The following is a 13,226-nucleotide window of genomic DNA, read 5'->3' as shown; positions in this document are numbered from 1 at the left end:
CGCTAAATTGCAATTCTATCATTCCTCTTCCGTGATGATCGCAGGTTTTAGTTCATATTTGTTTGTGTAGGACGTTCCCCCGTTAACCGGTTTAGCGTTACCTTAACACAATTCCCAGTTCCTTAATCCCAGTCAGCCTCCCTATTCGTCGCCGTGGCATACTGTGATTATCTTACCTCATTTCCGGCCTATCTCTGCACTGTATCTGCCACGTATATTAATGATACTTCTTTACGGTTCATGAGTATATCTTGCTCACTCACTTTTATTCTTTTCCTTTGCAAATCTTTATAAATATTTGTTACCGATATAAACTTTTGTATCGGTGTATGTAGGGACTTTATCTTTTTACTTAGCTCCTTGGTGATAAAGAGGTGTATATGAGAATGTAATCGCGATTATTATCGCACTGAAATTAAAATAGTTCGTGCTTTTCAAGGGACAGCACTAATTTCTGGCTTTTATAATATGTCCCTTCTTTAATATGATTTAACTCGATTTATCTAATGACCTATCTAACGGTACTTTAATTTTCTTTTTCTTGGTAAAAGATAGCTTGGTTAACTTAGTTAACTTAGTAAACTTACCTGTATGTGATTAAGAAATAAGTCCGATCACAGTTACATTTCGCTTTCCCTCCAGGATTCTTATACTATTGCACAGTGCACGAATGATTGTTCAAATAAGTGCTGTTTTTATAATGTATTGAGTTCCTATACTACCTATCCCGCTGAGAAATTATAATGTGACGTGTCCAATAATAACACAGCAATATTCTAATTCATTGTCCAGCTGTAAGTTTATAATTTTATAAGAGTAGACACCCATCTAGCAATATGTAAACCAATACAATAAATTTAATAAAACAGTAACCAAAATTTTAAAATCAGGGTTGAATTTATAAAAGCCCCTTAATTTGTAATATATATATAATGTAGCCTAATAGTGTCCGATAGTTGAGTCACATTACTCCACGTTCTGTCCTAATCTCAGTTTCTGGATTTGATTTTCGTTTCATCATGCTTATGACATTTTTTTATTTATAATATTTATAAGAATCCTAAGCTTTCAATATGCAAGTACATGCGACTGATAATGTATACATTACTCATTAGTAATAGTCACGCAGCTTCAATCACACATTATAGGAGTAGTCAGCATATCAACCAGTTACAGACAGCTAAATTATTAGTAATGTCACATGTTGAACAGCAATACACTTTCTTTTATACAATGTTTGGTGTCTTCATGTGACAGTGACAGTTACTGTGACTGTGACTGTGCCTTGAACTCGTCACAGTTTCCAGATTGATCATGTTTATGGTTCATACCTCTAACGTGAAGTAAAACTATATGAGCGTCAGGAAATGAGACAATTTGTCGACGTAGACAGATATTTACGGCACACAGGCAAAACTTCAACACTCCCCTATGACCATATGTCCCGTGATGCCCAAATACGGAATGTTTCTATGACCACATCGTCGTTACTCCCACTTTCCCACTAAATATATAGTGTATTTCTGAATAAGAATCGTGTTTCTTGTTTCCCGTGATTTGGTCATGGATAAGGTAGTTAGTAACTGTAATGTCACGTGACATGCCTGAATCTTCTTCTTTACTTGTTTACACTGGGTTTGAAAACGTTATATAATACATTTTACAGCAAGGAATGTTGATTGTTTGTTTGTTTATAATACCCATCCCCACTCTCGCATCAGGAAATGATCCAACTCAAGGGTTGAATAAAATACGGGTTGTACTTGCAAGAGTGTTCATAAAGCATCTAAAAGGAATGTTACGAATTTAATATCTTAATACTCTATGATAAAGCCCTTAAGTCAATAGATATCTTAGCACAATGTCTCATCATTCCCCCTAAACCACTTAACTATCAATTAGTGATACCACGTGCAATTCCACATCGAGTTACAAGACAATTGGTTCCCTAACCCTTCCCCTTTCCGGCGAATTATCAGTCTGTTTCATGTTGTCCACATCGTTTAAAGATCTAATGACGTGTGTTACACAACGTAAATACAGTGGTATATCTCCTCTTCTGTTCTTGTATCAGTGATACTATCAAGATACGTATCTTCGTGGTTAGAGACTACTAGAATATCTAAATTGATTAAAATTGTATTCTTCTTTTAGTTTCTCGATAGCTAAACCCTAAGACTAACCTCCGCCTTAAGATTATCTTGAAATCACAAATAATTAGAGCAGGATGGAATTAGGAAGTCTTCACGGTAGAACGTCCAAGGGTTCGCACAGGCTCGCTTTGGTAAAGATATGAGGACATGACACGTGTTCTTAGGGCTCTCGAAGAGTCAATTTGAGGTGATAATTTTCGAACTGATAAAGGCCAGCTTTCTCGTCGACCAAATGTATTGGGGGCGCAATAAGAGTCATTGGAAGCATTAGTTCCAAAAACTATTAAATACATTCGAGTAATGTTCGTAACACTGTTTATAACACTCTTGTGGTAATAGCACTGATGTATGTAAACTAACAGTAGCCCACTAAGTCACGTGATCTAATAAGTCACGTGATCTTTAATCTAATGTGTCCTGGTAGACAAACATCCTGGAAAGTACGTGTATTTAGCAATAAATGATCAGCTTGATAGTTGTTTTAACGTTTGTACTGCTTTTAGCCCCAATTGCAGGTGTTTTTTATTTATTGCATGTGTTTATTAACGTTGGTAGGTCCGGCCGGGGTGTGGCTGGGTAGTGGGCGTGTTGTATTTTGTTCGACATTTCCGCGTTTTATTATGAGTGAATCAATAATACATTCAAACGAAGAAACCTGCACCTGAGTTTTGAAATTCTTTATAATTATTTAAACACAAGGAAACATTTCATAAGGAAACATTTCATAAGAAATGATATTTTTTAAATCGCGTTTTAGGCTAGTCGTGTTGAATTGTATTAGTCATTCATAACGTCATCCTTTTTGGTTTGAACACATTCACTGGTAACAAATGTCTCTTTGCTTATTTGGATGTCTGATTTAATTTTAGCACTGCTGATCTGACATCACCTACATTTTAATCCTGGCTACGTGCCTGATTGTAATATAGATCTGTTTTTGTAAAACGTGAACGACTAAAACTTGTAAACGTCATACTTAGCGTACTACACGTATAAAGTTTTAATGTTGACTGTGTTGAAACTTAACGTCATCAGTGATTAGTTAGTGAAACCTGCACCTTAGTTTTAAATTCTTAATAATTATTCAAACACAAGGAAACATTTTAGGAGAAATTTACTTTTAATTGCGATTTAGGGTAGTAACATTAGTCGTTCATACTTATCGTACTACCCGGAGAAAGTTATAATGTTGACATGCCCGTGTTGAAACATAACGTCAGCAGTGATTAGTTCTTAAGTTCTTAGACTCTCCGTAGTTTTTTTGGTGTTCGTGTTTTTCTCTCCGCACTCTTAATTTATTCTAGAATCTTACGTGTTTTTGTGAAAACACACACAAACACACACAAACACACACAAACACACACACACACACACACACACACACACACACACACACACACACACACACACACACACACACACACACACACACACACACACACACACACACACACACACACACACACACACACACACACACACACACACACACACACACACACACACACACACACACACACACACACACACACACACACACACACACACACACACACACACACACACACACACACACACACACACACACACACACACACACACACACACACACACACACACACACACACACGCACACTTTAATTGTGTGGCAAGCTTCGTCCGTTTTATTTGTATCATCGATCACTCCTTGCTTTAATTTATTACACATTTAACTTTATGAAAACCACAGTTTGTTGATGTGATTAAACCATCAGAACGAAAGATCTATTCCCCTGTTCACAATGCACGCTGTCCTCTAAAAGTGACTAATGTCTAACAGCCCCCCTCTCATAATAAAAAGAACATTCTTCTTCCCTCAGAGAAGAATGTGCAGACTTCACAGCAGCTTCACGTGTCAACTAGTCACGTGACAGCAATGTTTTGAGATCAGGGCTATTGTCCTGAATAATCCCTGCTTGTCATGAGATCAACTCTAAACCTATCAGAAACACGCGTCTTAACTGCAACCATACTACTCCGCAAACCATGACACGCTGTACATAAACACGCACATTTATTGTTATTTATGCTTGTTAAAAGAGTAACATAGCTCCCGCCTCCTCTCTCTCTCTTCTCCTCGTGTTCTCACATTATTTTCTCTCGTCGTCACAGATTTCTGTTGATTCTGCATGTATTGCGACACAGAGAAAATAATATTTTACGTGAAGGAAATTGGTTGACGTTTCAATGTCACTACATCTTATTCATGCTCTCAGTAAATGTAATAGATTTGTAGAGTTCTCTCCTCTCCGCTTTTTCTCACATTATTTTCTCTTTTCGTCAAAGATCAGGCCAGCTCCTTAGTCTGCCCCGATTGAGTTAGAGTCGGTAATATAATTTAGTAATGAAATTTAAAATGATCTGTTCTCCCCCGTTTTGTATACTGAGCATGTTCCCGAAGAAGTGCGCTATGTTTTATTTAGTACGTTATTTTCTGCGTATTCGTTATTTTCTGTGTATTTTATACAGTACTAGAAAGCCCAAGGTCACAGGGAGGAAGCTAATAGTATTTTTTGGTAGTCAGACAATTCTTTGAATTATAATACAGTATAAGCTTACTATTTGACGGTTTGATTTACTTTTATTTGTGATTATTTTCATAACCATTGCTTTTATTTCGATAAATTATCATTATTAACGTTATATACTGAATGCACTGCTACGTTTTAATGACAGTCGAGTATACTCGTTATTTACTGTGAGCACGTTATAACGTTGTCACCAGAAATCCCTGCCTTTCTGTTATAGTTATCACGGGTTATAAGTGGTATTTATCAAACATTTCATCGATTGCGGAGAATTTTGTTTCACTTTGCTGCGTGATAAGTTTGCTTTTTATTTCAGTATTTGAAAAAAAAAGTATATGTCGGATAAGATCATTTATAGTGGAAGAATCTTGCCCATCAACAATCTATAGTACTCTTAGACTGCACGCTCATAGTCCAGCCGACCTGAAACCTGAAACTATTATACTTAGCTATCACGTGACTTACTAAGGTTACTAAGCTATCACGTGCCTTCTTATCTTATAGTTATAACCTGTTGAGTTACTGGCCGGCATTTTACTGCCTCCACCAGTACCGCACACATATCGCCCTATGACATGTAATTGTAATAACTTCACACCTATACCAACATGTCACCGCTATAGTTCCCGTAGAGCTCCAGAAGTAGCCCTATAGTCTATACTCTTCCCATCACGGGGCTTACTATCCGGCTTTATCTTTCGGAACAGTCCGTGGTGGGATTCGAACTTACAACCTACGGCCTGATGGCTGGTACTGGTACTGGTACTGGTACTGGTACTGGTACTGGTACTGGTACTGGTACTGGTACTGGTACTGGTACTGGTACTGGTACTGGTACTGGTACTGGTACTGGTACTGGTACTGGTACTGGTACTGGTACTGGTACTGGTACTGGTACTGGTACTGGTACTGGTACTGGTACTGGTACTGGTACTGGTACTGGTACTGGTACTGGTACTGGTACTGGTACTGGTACTGGTACTGGTACTGGTACTGGTACTGGTACTGGTACTGGTACTGGTACTGGTACTGGTACTGGTACTGGTAGTTTAGTTTCTTATTTCATTACCCCATTGTTTTGATTCTAACGTAAAGTTACTCGTGATATTTTTTGTTATTTTTTGCGTATTTTAAAACAGACCAATACAGTACAAGCTTACTTATACTATTTTCATTACTTTTAGTTGTGATTACTGTTATAACGTTTGTTTTTATTTCGATAAATTACCAATATTTTCGTTAGGTAACCTTTGTTTTAACTCTTATGTCTAATGAATTATTTGATCGAACAATTCTTTTTGTTTAAATATAAATTGATCAACTAAGTTATCATCGTCTTCAGTTTTGATTGTAACGTAGTGATATCAAAATAGCTAATTAGCTAAGGGACTTGAACCAACGAATTAGATAAGCACTAGCGTTATTCGGGAGCTTAATATGCAACGTTAATTAGTTTCATCAATCAATTTGTTAATTAGAAATTATAAAGTTAATTAGTTTCAACCATTAGTTTCAACCATCGTGCTGCTGAATGATAATTTTTTTAAATCCCTGAAAAAAATTCTGTTTTTTATAAAATGCAGTTTTATCTTTTATCATTATGGTTTTTTCGGATCGTCTTGTTAAAGTTGATGCAGTGGTGTCAGTAAAATGGTACGGATATACCTATATATATATCGTCTCGCTTTATATATAGTAAGATTGAAGTAATAATCTAAGTATTGAAAAGTGAATACTTCACGAGGCAAGTATCTTATTGAACAAGTTCATAAGTCATAATTCTTTTAAAATCATTTAAGAATTTCAAAGCTGCTTCCCGCAAAATGTCAATTTTAAAAGTTGTACAGTCTGAAGTTAAACACGGACCACATTGGTACCTGACATTGCAGCTTTCAGCAAGTGTTAGCTAATGCGGATAAAACTTGCCTTGTTTACAGCTATATTACATGTAAAGTTCCCCTATATTATATGTAATACCATGGGAGAACTTAGTCTGGTCAGGAGAGACGTGTCTTTATAAGGGTCGTGCTATGTCCTTATAAGGGCATTATGAGTCTGGTCAAGGAGACGTGCCCAGACACACTGTGGCAGTGTATTACCAAGCTATCATCAAGTATATTAGCTGTAGGTGAGAGTGGGTTGACATGGTTACCGGGCTGGTTACCGGGTTGACATGGTTACCGGGCTGGTTACCGGGTTGACATGGTTACCGGGCTGGTTACCGGGTTGACATGGTTACCGGGCTGGTTACCGGGTTGACATGGTTCAGTGTCAGTGGGCGGAGTTAATGGAAAGTTATGTTAGTGCGTAAATGTGGGTGATGTTTGTAAAGATTTTTATTTATTTTTACTTAATATGTTTGTTTATAGGCAGATAAAGGATGTAAAATTGATTTAATCGGGTAAATTATTTAAATCCATATTGTGAACCAGCTCATGAAATCATGCTTAGAATTACAGACAATCTCCTGACGTTACAAACAACATTATAATTTATTCTCCCCGTTTACGAAAACTAGCTTCCCCAGTATTTTCCCGTTCTCGTATACCAATATTATTAGGACAGAATATATGATTGCCATAATCTCATTCTACAATAGCAAAGCAAACTATAATAAATCATATTTATATAATCAGCTCTATGTTCACACCTGGACTAAGCTTAATCTCTGATAAAAGTACGATCGAATATAATATAAAATATAAAATGCAGACGAATGGTAATCTCATCATCCTCCCTCAATTCTCCCAACCTCAATTTACCCTAATCCCATAAACTATATATTACAGTGACTGGAGAGCGTTGCTTCCAGAAACAGTGCTGTAATACGATTACTGGCAAGTTCGTTAGCGCCGCGCTCTTCGCTCTTTAGGTTAGCACTCCTCATCACTCCAAGTTTGTGCAGCAAAATAGGTCAACTTGGTACCGGTATTTACAGTTATTTGGCAGTGATTTCAAAAAAGAAAGATGGCATAATACTGAAAATAACAGGGGCTACATCACGTCTTCAACCCAGGGGGGGCAAGGGGGCGAAGCCCCCGGTGGGGGGGTAGGGTGGCGAAGCCCCCCTTCAATAGCAGGGGTCTGGGGGCGCAGCCCCCAGTGGGGTCAAGGGGCGGAGCCCCTTGTGGGGGGGGTAGGGGGGCGAAGCCCCCCGCAATAGCAGGGGTCTGGGGGCGCAGCCCCCAGTGGGGTCAAGGGGCGGAGCCCCTTGTCGGGGGGATAGGGGGCGAAGCCCCCCGGAAAATTTTTAAGGAAATTAGACAATTTTGACGCATTTTCCAGTACTTGAGGGACACGAATTTACGTTAGCAGCAACTAAAAGAAAAAGTAAATTAATGTAAGTACTCCGAATTTAAGCTTGACAGTACATACTTCACAATCTCTTTTAACTACACATTAGTACTACACTTTACTATACATACACACAATGATGATAATATAGACAAACTTCAAACAACTACTGACCTTGAAATCTGAATAATACTCGAGCTTCGTGCGGTTCTGATATCAAAACTTTCCAAAGTGTGATTCTCTGCTGGGGTAAAAGCGATAAACTGGTTGCCAATGTTCTCTATGTCAAGGGAGTCCGTGATATTACGGTGGTAATTCAACACAGCCAGATTGTTAAACCTTTTATCGTTCATCGTTGATCTCAACCACGTTTTCGTCCGTCTCATGAGGGAAAAGGTTCGTTCTGCTTCTGCGCTTGTAGCTGGCAGTAGAAGCATCACCTTAAGCAAAGTCAAAATTCCAGGGAATAGGCTAGCATCTTCCAAGTGTTTTTGGCATGCTTCATGAATGTCTCTAAGACATCTTAAATCTTCCCTTCCATCGAGGTCCGGAAGGCGTCATACTCAGCAACTTCCAGGGACACCTCTGGATATTGTAAGGCCTCATGTGGGGTCGGGGGGTATACACCTGGGTGAGCATTGGCTAGGCTCAAGAGAAAACTTTCAAGGATAGAGTATGTTTTATAGGCCTTTTCTTGAAACCTAGCCTCTAGACCAGTAACCATCGAATCGATGGCCGGATAGAACTGCTCAGTCCTGTAAAACTCCTCCGGTGTCTGCGGATGTTCTTCCCTCGAAAGTGATGTGTGACCATCCACAACAACCAATGTACTGTAGTTAGGTCGTCGCCTTTTTCTAGGGAGCTGTGGTTCTTCAACTGAAGGGGTCTTCGCTGCTTGTGTCATGCAACTGTTCCACAAAGGAGCAAACGATGTCTCGTTCCTTATGGACTTGAGCGTTGTTAGAAGGTTATCAACACGAGCTTTTCCCTCAAGTGCTGAAAGCCGTCGTCCTTGCAGAGACTTTGATACGTTGTCTGACATTCGGTATAACCTTTCACAGAGAAACAGTCCAAAAAAGTATCTAAATGTCTTCATTTGACTCTGAACACCAATTATCCGAGCCTTAACCTCACTGTTTAAACCACCTTCAAAGAGGGATGCTTTCCAAAGCTCTTGGAGGGCTGGATAATTTTCTAGTATCCTTCGGAAGCACTGGGATCTCACTGTCCATCGGGTAGATGACAAACCGAGGATCTTCTGTTGAACAGGAATATCTTCTTCGTCATCTGCTGCCACAATAATATCACTTTGTATTACAGATAACATATTTTCACGCTTAGGAGAGTACCTTACCAACTTAACAATTTCTTCTGTCGTGTCAGTTGTCAAAGACAAGGGTTTACAGTTCTTATTAACAGCTTTAACCTCGAGGTTTAAAGCGTGTCCCAGACAGTGATTAGCAAGAGCTAAGGGATTCTCCTTCAAAATCCTCGTTGACACTCCAGATTTTGGTCCAAGCATGTTAGAGGCCCCGTCGTAGGTTTGACCCCGACAATCACTGAGCTTTAGAGCAAACCTCTTTAAGGCGTCTTTGATCACGGCGACGATTGAATCCGATTTGATATTTGCTACGTGATAGAAACCCATAAAATCCTCTGAAACTTTAAGGTTCTCATCAATGGTACGCAGGCATATTGTCACAAATGTGTTATTTGCAACATCTGTCCCTTCATCGCAAATAAGGGAAAAGAAGCGACACTTTTGAATTTTACTCCGCAGTAAAGTTCTGACAACTTCTTGCCCCATAATATCGAGAATCTCGTTCTGTATTGTAGGGTGTCGGTAGCTAAAGAACACTTTATTGCCTCCTTGCTTACGGTCGTCCGCTTCTCGGTTTAGTCTCTCCTTTAAAATGCTGTCGTCTTCAGCTCGGAGTTTTAGCAATTGACTAAAGTTATCTTCACCGTTCTTGCCGGATAGTGGAATGCCCTGCCTCGCAAGGTATCTGACTGTTGTAATAATCCTCCGCAAGTAGTGTCGTTCAATGCTTCTTGTCTCCGTTAGACTTTTAACTAGTTGCTCAGCTACGTCAGGGAGTTTTGATTGCGATATCACAAACCTGTGGGTAACCGAATTTTGATGATCACGAAAGCACTTGGGTGCCTTCTTCCAGTTTCGAAATCCACGGGATGTGTATGCCTCCTCCACCTTTCCCCAGTTTACAGACAAACATCCAGTTCTCTTAGCATTTGCACAGATAGTGCAGAAAACGCTATCAGTCTTCACATCATAATGAAGCCAGGGGAATTCTTTAAAGTACTGATGCTGGCACGACCGATTACCGCTGTTAGAAGTCGATTTGGGGAAAATAAACGAGTCTTTTGGGGTATGTTGTTTAATCGTAGACACTGCCAACTCCGTCCTCAAAGTTGGTTGTTGATCTTCGGGAACATCAATTACGGGATCAGTTGTGCACATTGACGATGTAGAGCTACATGAAGGCTGCTCGTTGTCGTCTTCTATAGTCACGTTTCGGTCTAATACGCTGAGCAAATTAAGCATGTTTCAGTTTAGGTATAGTTTACTATCGAACAAGTTCAACAACAATTTGTCAAAAACACACTACATGACAACGTAAAAAGTTAAGTCTCAACTACATCAATAGAATTTCCCAAAAAAATAAAATAACGATTGTGTACCTTAACTCTCTAGATGAATGCAAAACGTTGAGTTTAGGAGTGTTTTCATGTACATTTGTTACTTTTTCTACTTGTCCAAGGTCTAAACTTGACTCATCCACTACGTCCACATCAGCACTGTTAAGAAATAGGAGCCGTGAGAAAAAAATTAAAGGTGATAGGTCACTATTAGAGTTAGACTTAGATACAAGCAATAGATCCCAAAGGGAAACAAACGCGTCAAAAAGCTGCATCAGATTAATCACCTCGAATTTGGGTTTATAGGATTTTCTGAGTCGGAGTTATCCTCTTCTTGTCCAAGAACTGTTGACACATCTTCTTTCTTCTAAAAATATCTAATTTGCGACCAAGAAACTAAAAACCAAAAATCAGGGTAAAAGTTTAGAAGTTTTCCGACTATTTGTTAAAGAGCGATGAATTGACAATTTTCAATCGTGGGTCAGATGTTCCTATAGCTTCAATTTATTCAAATCACTTAGATATTGATAAAGCATACAATTGAAAAGTGGCGTTTGGTATTTATCTTAAACGGGATGAATTAGAATCTATCAAGAAGCGGCTATCAAAAATAAAAACAATTTATTGACTCACCTTAAAAAATTTGTACAAAGACATAGTTTGGTCCCAACAAGTACGGAACCCTGATATCAATGAAACGAAGGTTAAAAATATGTCGAGGACGCAAGAACAGGACGGCACGGGAGCGGGAGCGGGAAATTTGAATTGTGACCTTTGTTTTCTTTTCCATCTTCTGCAGTTCACAGTAATTTGGTCACAGAAATTCGGTTACATGACATTCCGTTTTCACACTTAAATATGCCCGGCCAGTCAGTGTCAGGGTGACCCTGACACTGATTGGAATCTTTTGTTTGTGTAACGGTAAAATAGGCAGCGCGAGATCAACTTAACACGCAACCATGCTGTGCTCCCACTCTCCCCCCTCCCTCCCTCCCTTTCTCTTCAACCCCCTGGACGGAATTCATCCATCGTTCGTGGTAACTGGTATGGTATTTAAAAATAACACAATGTAGGGGGGGGGGGCTACAGTGCAGTGGGGCTACAGAGCAGTGGGTGCGAAAACAAATCTGTATACCATAGCCGTCTGGTTTAATGTTATGTTGAAGAATAAATTTTCATGTTTTTGTAAACTTGTCCCCCAAATCCCAGGGGGGGCAGCTGCCCCCCCTGCCCCCCCGGTGATGTAGCCCATGAATAATTATAAACTATTATAATATGTAATCCAGGGATAACTTAGTCTGAAACGTTGTCATGTAATGTCTAGTATACAGCTAATCTGATTTCTGGCAAGTTCGTTAGCGATCCCGATCTCTCCAAAAGTCTAAGTTTGTGCAGCTCTTGTAAAGAAATTAGATAAACTTGGTGCCGGCGTATATCTTGGAGTGGCGCTGCTCATCGTGATTAATTGTAACCTAGTTTATAATCTTAAAATCTATTATATGAGACAAGAGAACTGCCATTTTAGGAAGCGAACACGATTAATTTCATCAGTGCTTCTCCATCTCCAAGTTTGTGCAGGAGTGCTGTAAGGAGAATAGTTAACCTTGGTACCGGGGTATATCCTGGTGTGTTGTTACAAGGAAATGTGGGTGTTTGGAATTTGTGTGTAGCCCGCTCCAAGTCTCTGTGAGGGATATAAACGTGTCCCTTGTAATGAGGAATCGAGAAAATAGTTGGCAAATTCTCGGCAAATTCTCGGCAAATGTCTTTATTTCTTGGAATCTGCACTAGCACAGCTCTGCATCGCGATGTAATTGTGGTGGAATTGGTGTTTCATCTTGAATATAATATATAAGACACAACCTTTGATCTTTGATCTTAGGCCAAGGAGCGAGGACGATTAGGATCTTAAGATCTGGGTAATGAATTCCTCTGAAAATGGTTTGGTAATCGAGTGTTCCCTTTAAATCAGTATCCAATAGCTATTACACGTAATTTACCACACATTTTTGTGTGACCTGACAAATTGTGACCCCATTAAATGTGACCTGGTTACATGAAGGTAGCTGATGAGTAAAATCACTGATCCTGGGATCTCCTTTGATATGAGGTCACTTATACAAGTGAAGGTGAGAGTTACTCTCACGTTACTCTCAAGTAACTACTAGTAGTAATGTAGTATAGTATTAGCAACAACTGGTTAGTGGTTACTACAAGTAATCAACACGTTTTATTATGTAGCAAGCAGAACGTTCTAGAACCTGCAGTAAAACATGTCCGAGGGTAAATTTAAGTGAAATTCTAGAAGATGTGCTACTTAATAATAAAACTTATACAAACTTATTATTATCAAACAAACTTAGTCACTTTCAGTAACTGCCGGTAATCAACACGTATTAGCCCGCCTGTAGTTATAGAAATGAACTGATACGAAATTCCAACAGAACATAATTCCTTCATAAGTTATGTAACATAACATAATATGCAGTGTTTCAAATATCATGATTGACGTTCCTGCTTGGCCGCGAGTTAGTTGAGAACAGCATTTTTGTCT

At 39.1% G+C, this 13,226-nt stretch overlaps 2 protein-coding genes across 3 annotated transcripts in view; one reads left to right on the top strand and one right to left on the bottom strand.

Annotated features, from left to right (window-relative positions):
* Positions 1-13,226, top strand: part of LOC134824607 (neuroblast differentiation-associated protein AHNAK-like) — a 92,494-nt gene that overhangs the window by 39,710 nt on the left and 39,558 nt on the right. The gene's annotated exons all lie outside the window — the stretch shown is intronic.
* On the bottom strand, positions 8,887-10,577 carry LOC134823865 (zinc finger MYM-type protein 1-like). Its single transcript, XM_063835462.1, has 3 exons — positions 10,247-10,577; positions 9,240-10,099; positions 8,887-8,955 (listed from the first exon to the last, which is right to left on the bottom strand). Exons 1-3 carry the CDS (start codon positions 10,575-10,577, stop codon positions 8,887-8,889), a joined length of 1,260 nt encoding a protein of 419 aa, XP_063691532.1.

The sequence above is a fragment of the Bolinopsis microptera genome, chromosome 12, assembly GCF_026151205.1.
Source record: "Bolinopsis microptera isolate Bmic1 chromosome 12, MBARI_Bmic_1.0, whole genome shotgun sequence".
NCBI lineage: Eukaryota > Metazoa > Ctenophora > Tentaculata > Lobata > Bolinopsidae > Bolinopsis > Bolinopsis microptera.
This window is presented reverse-complemented; position numbering and strand designations above follow the sequence as displayed.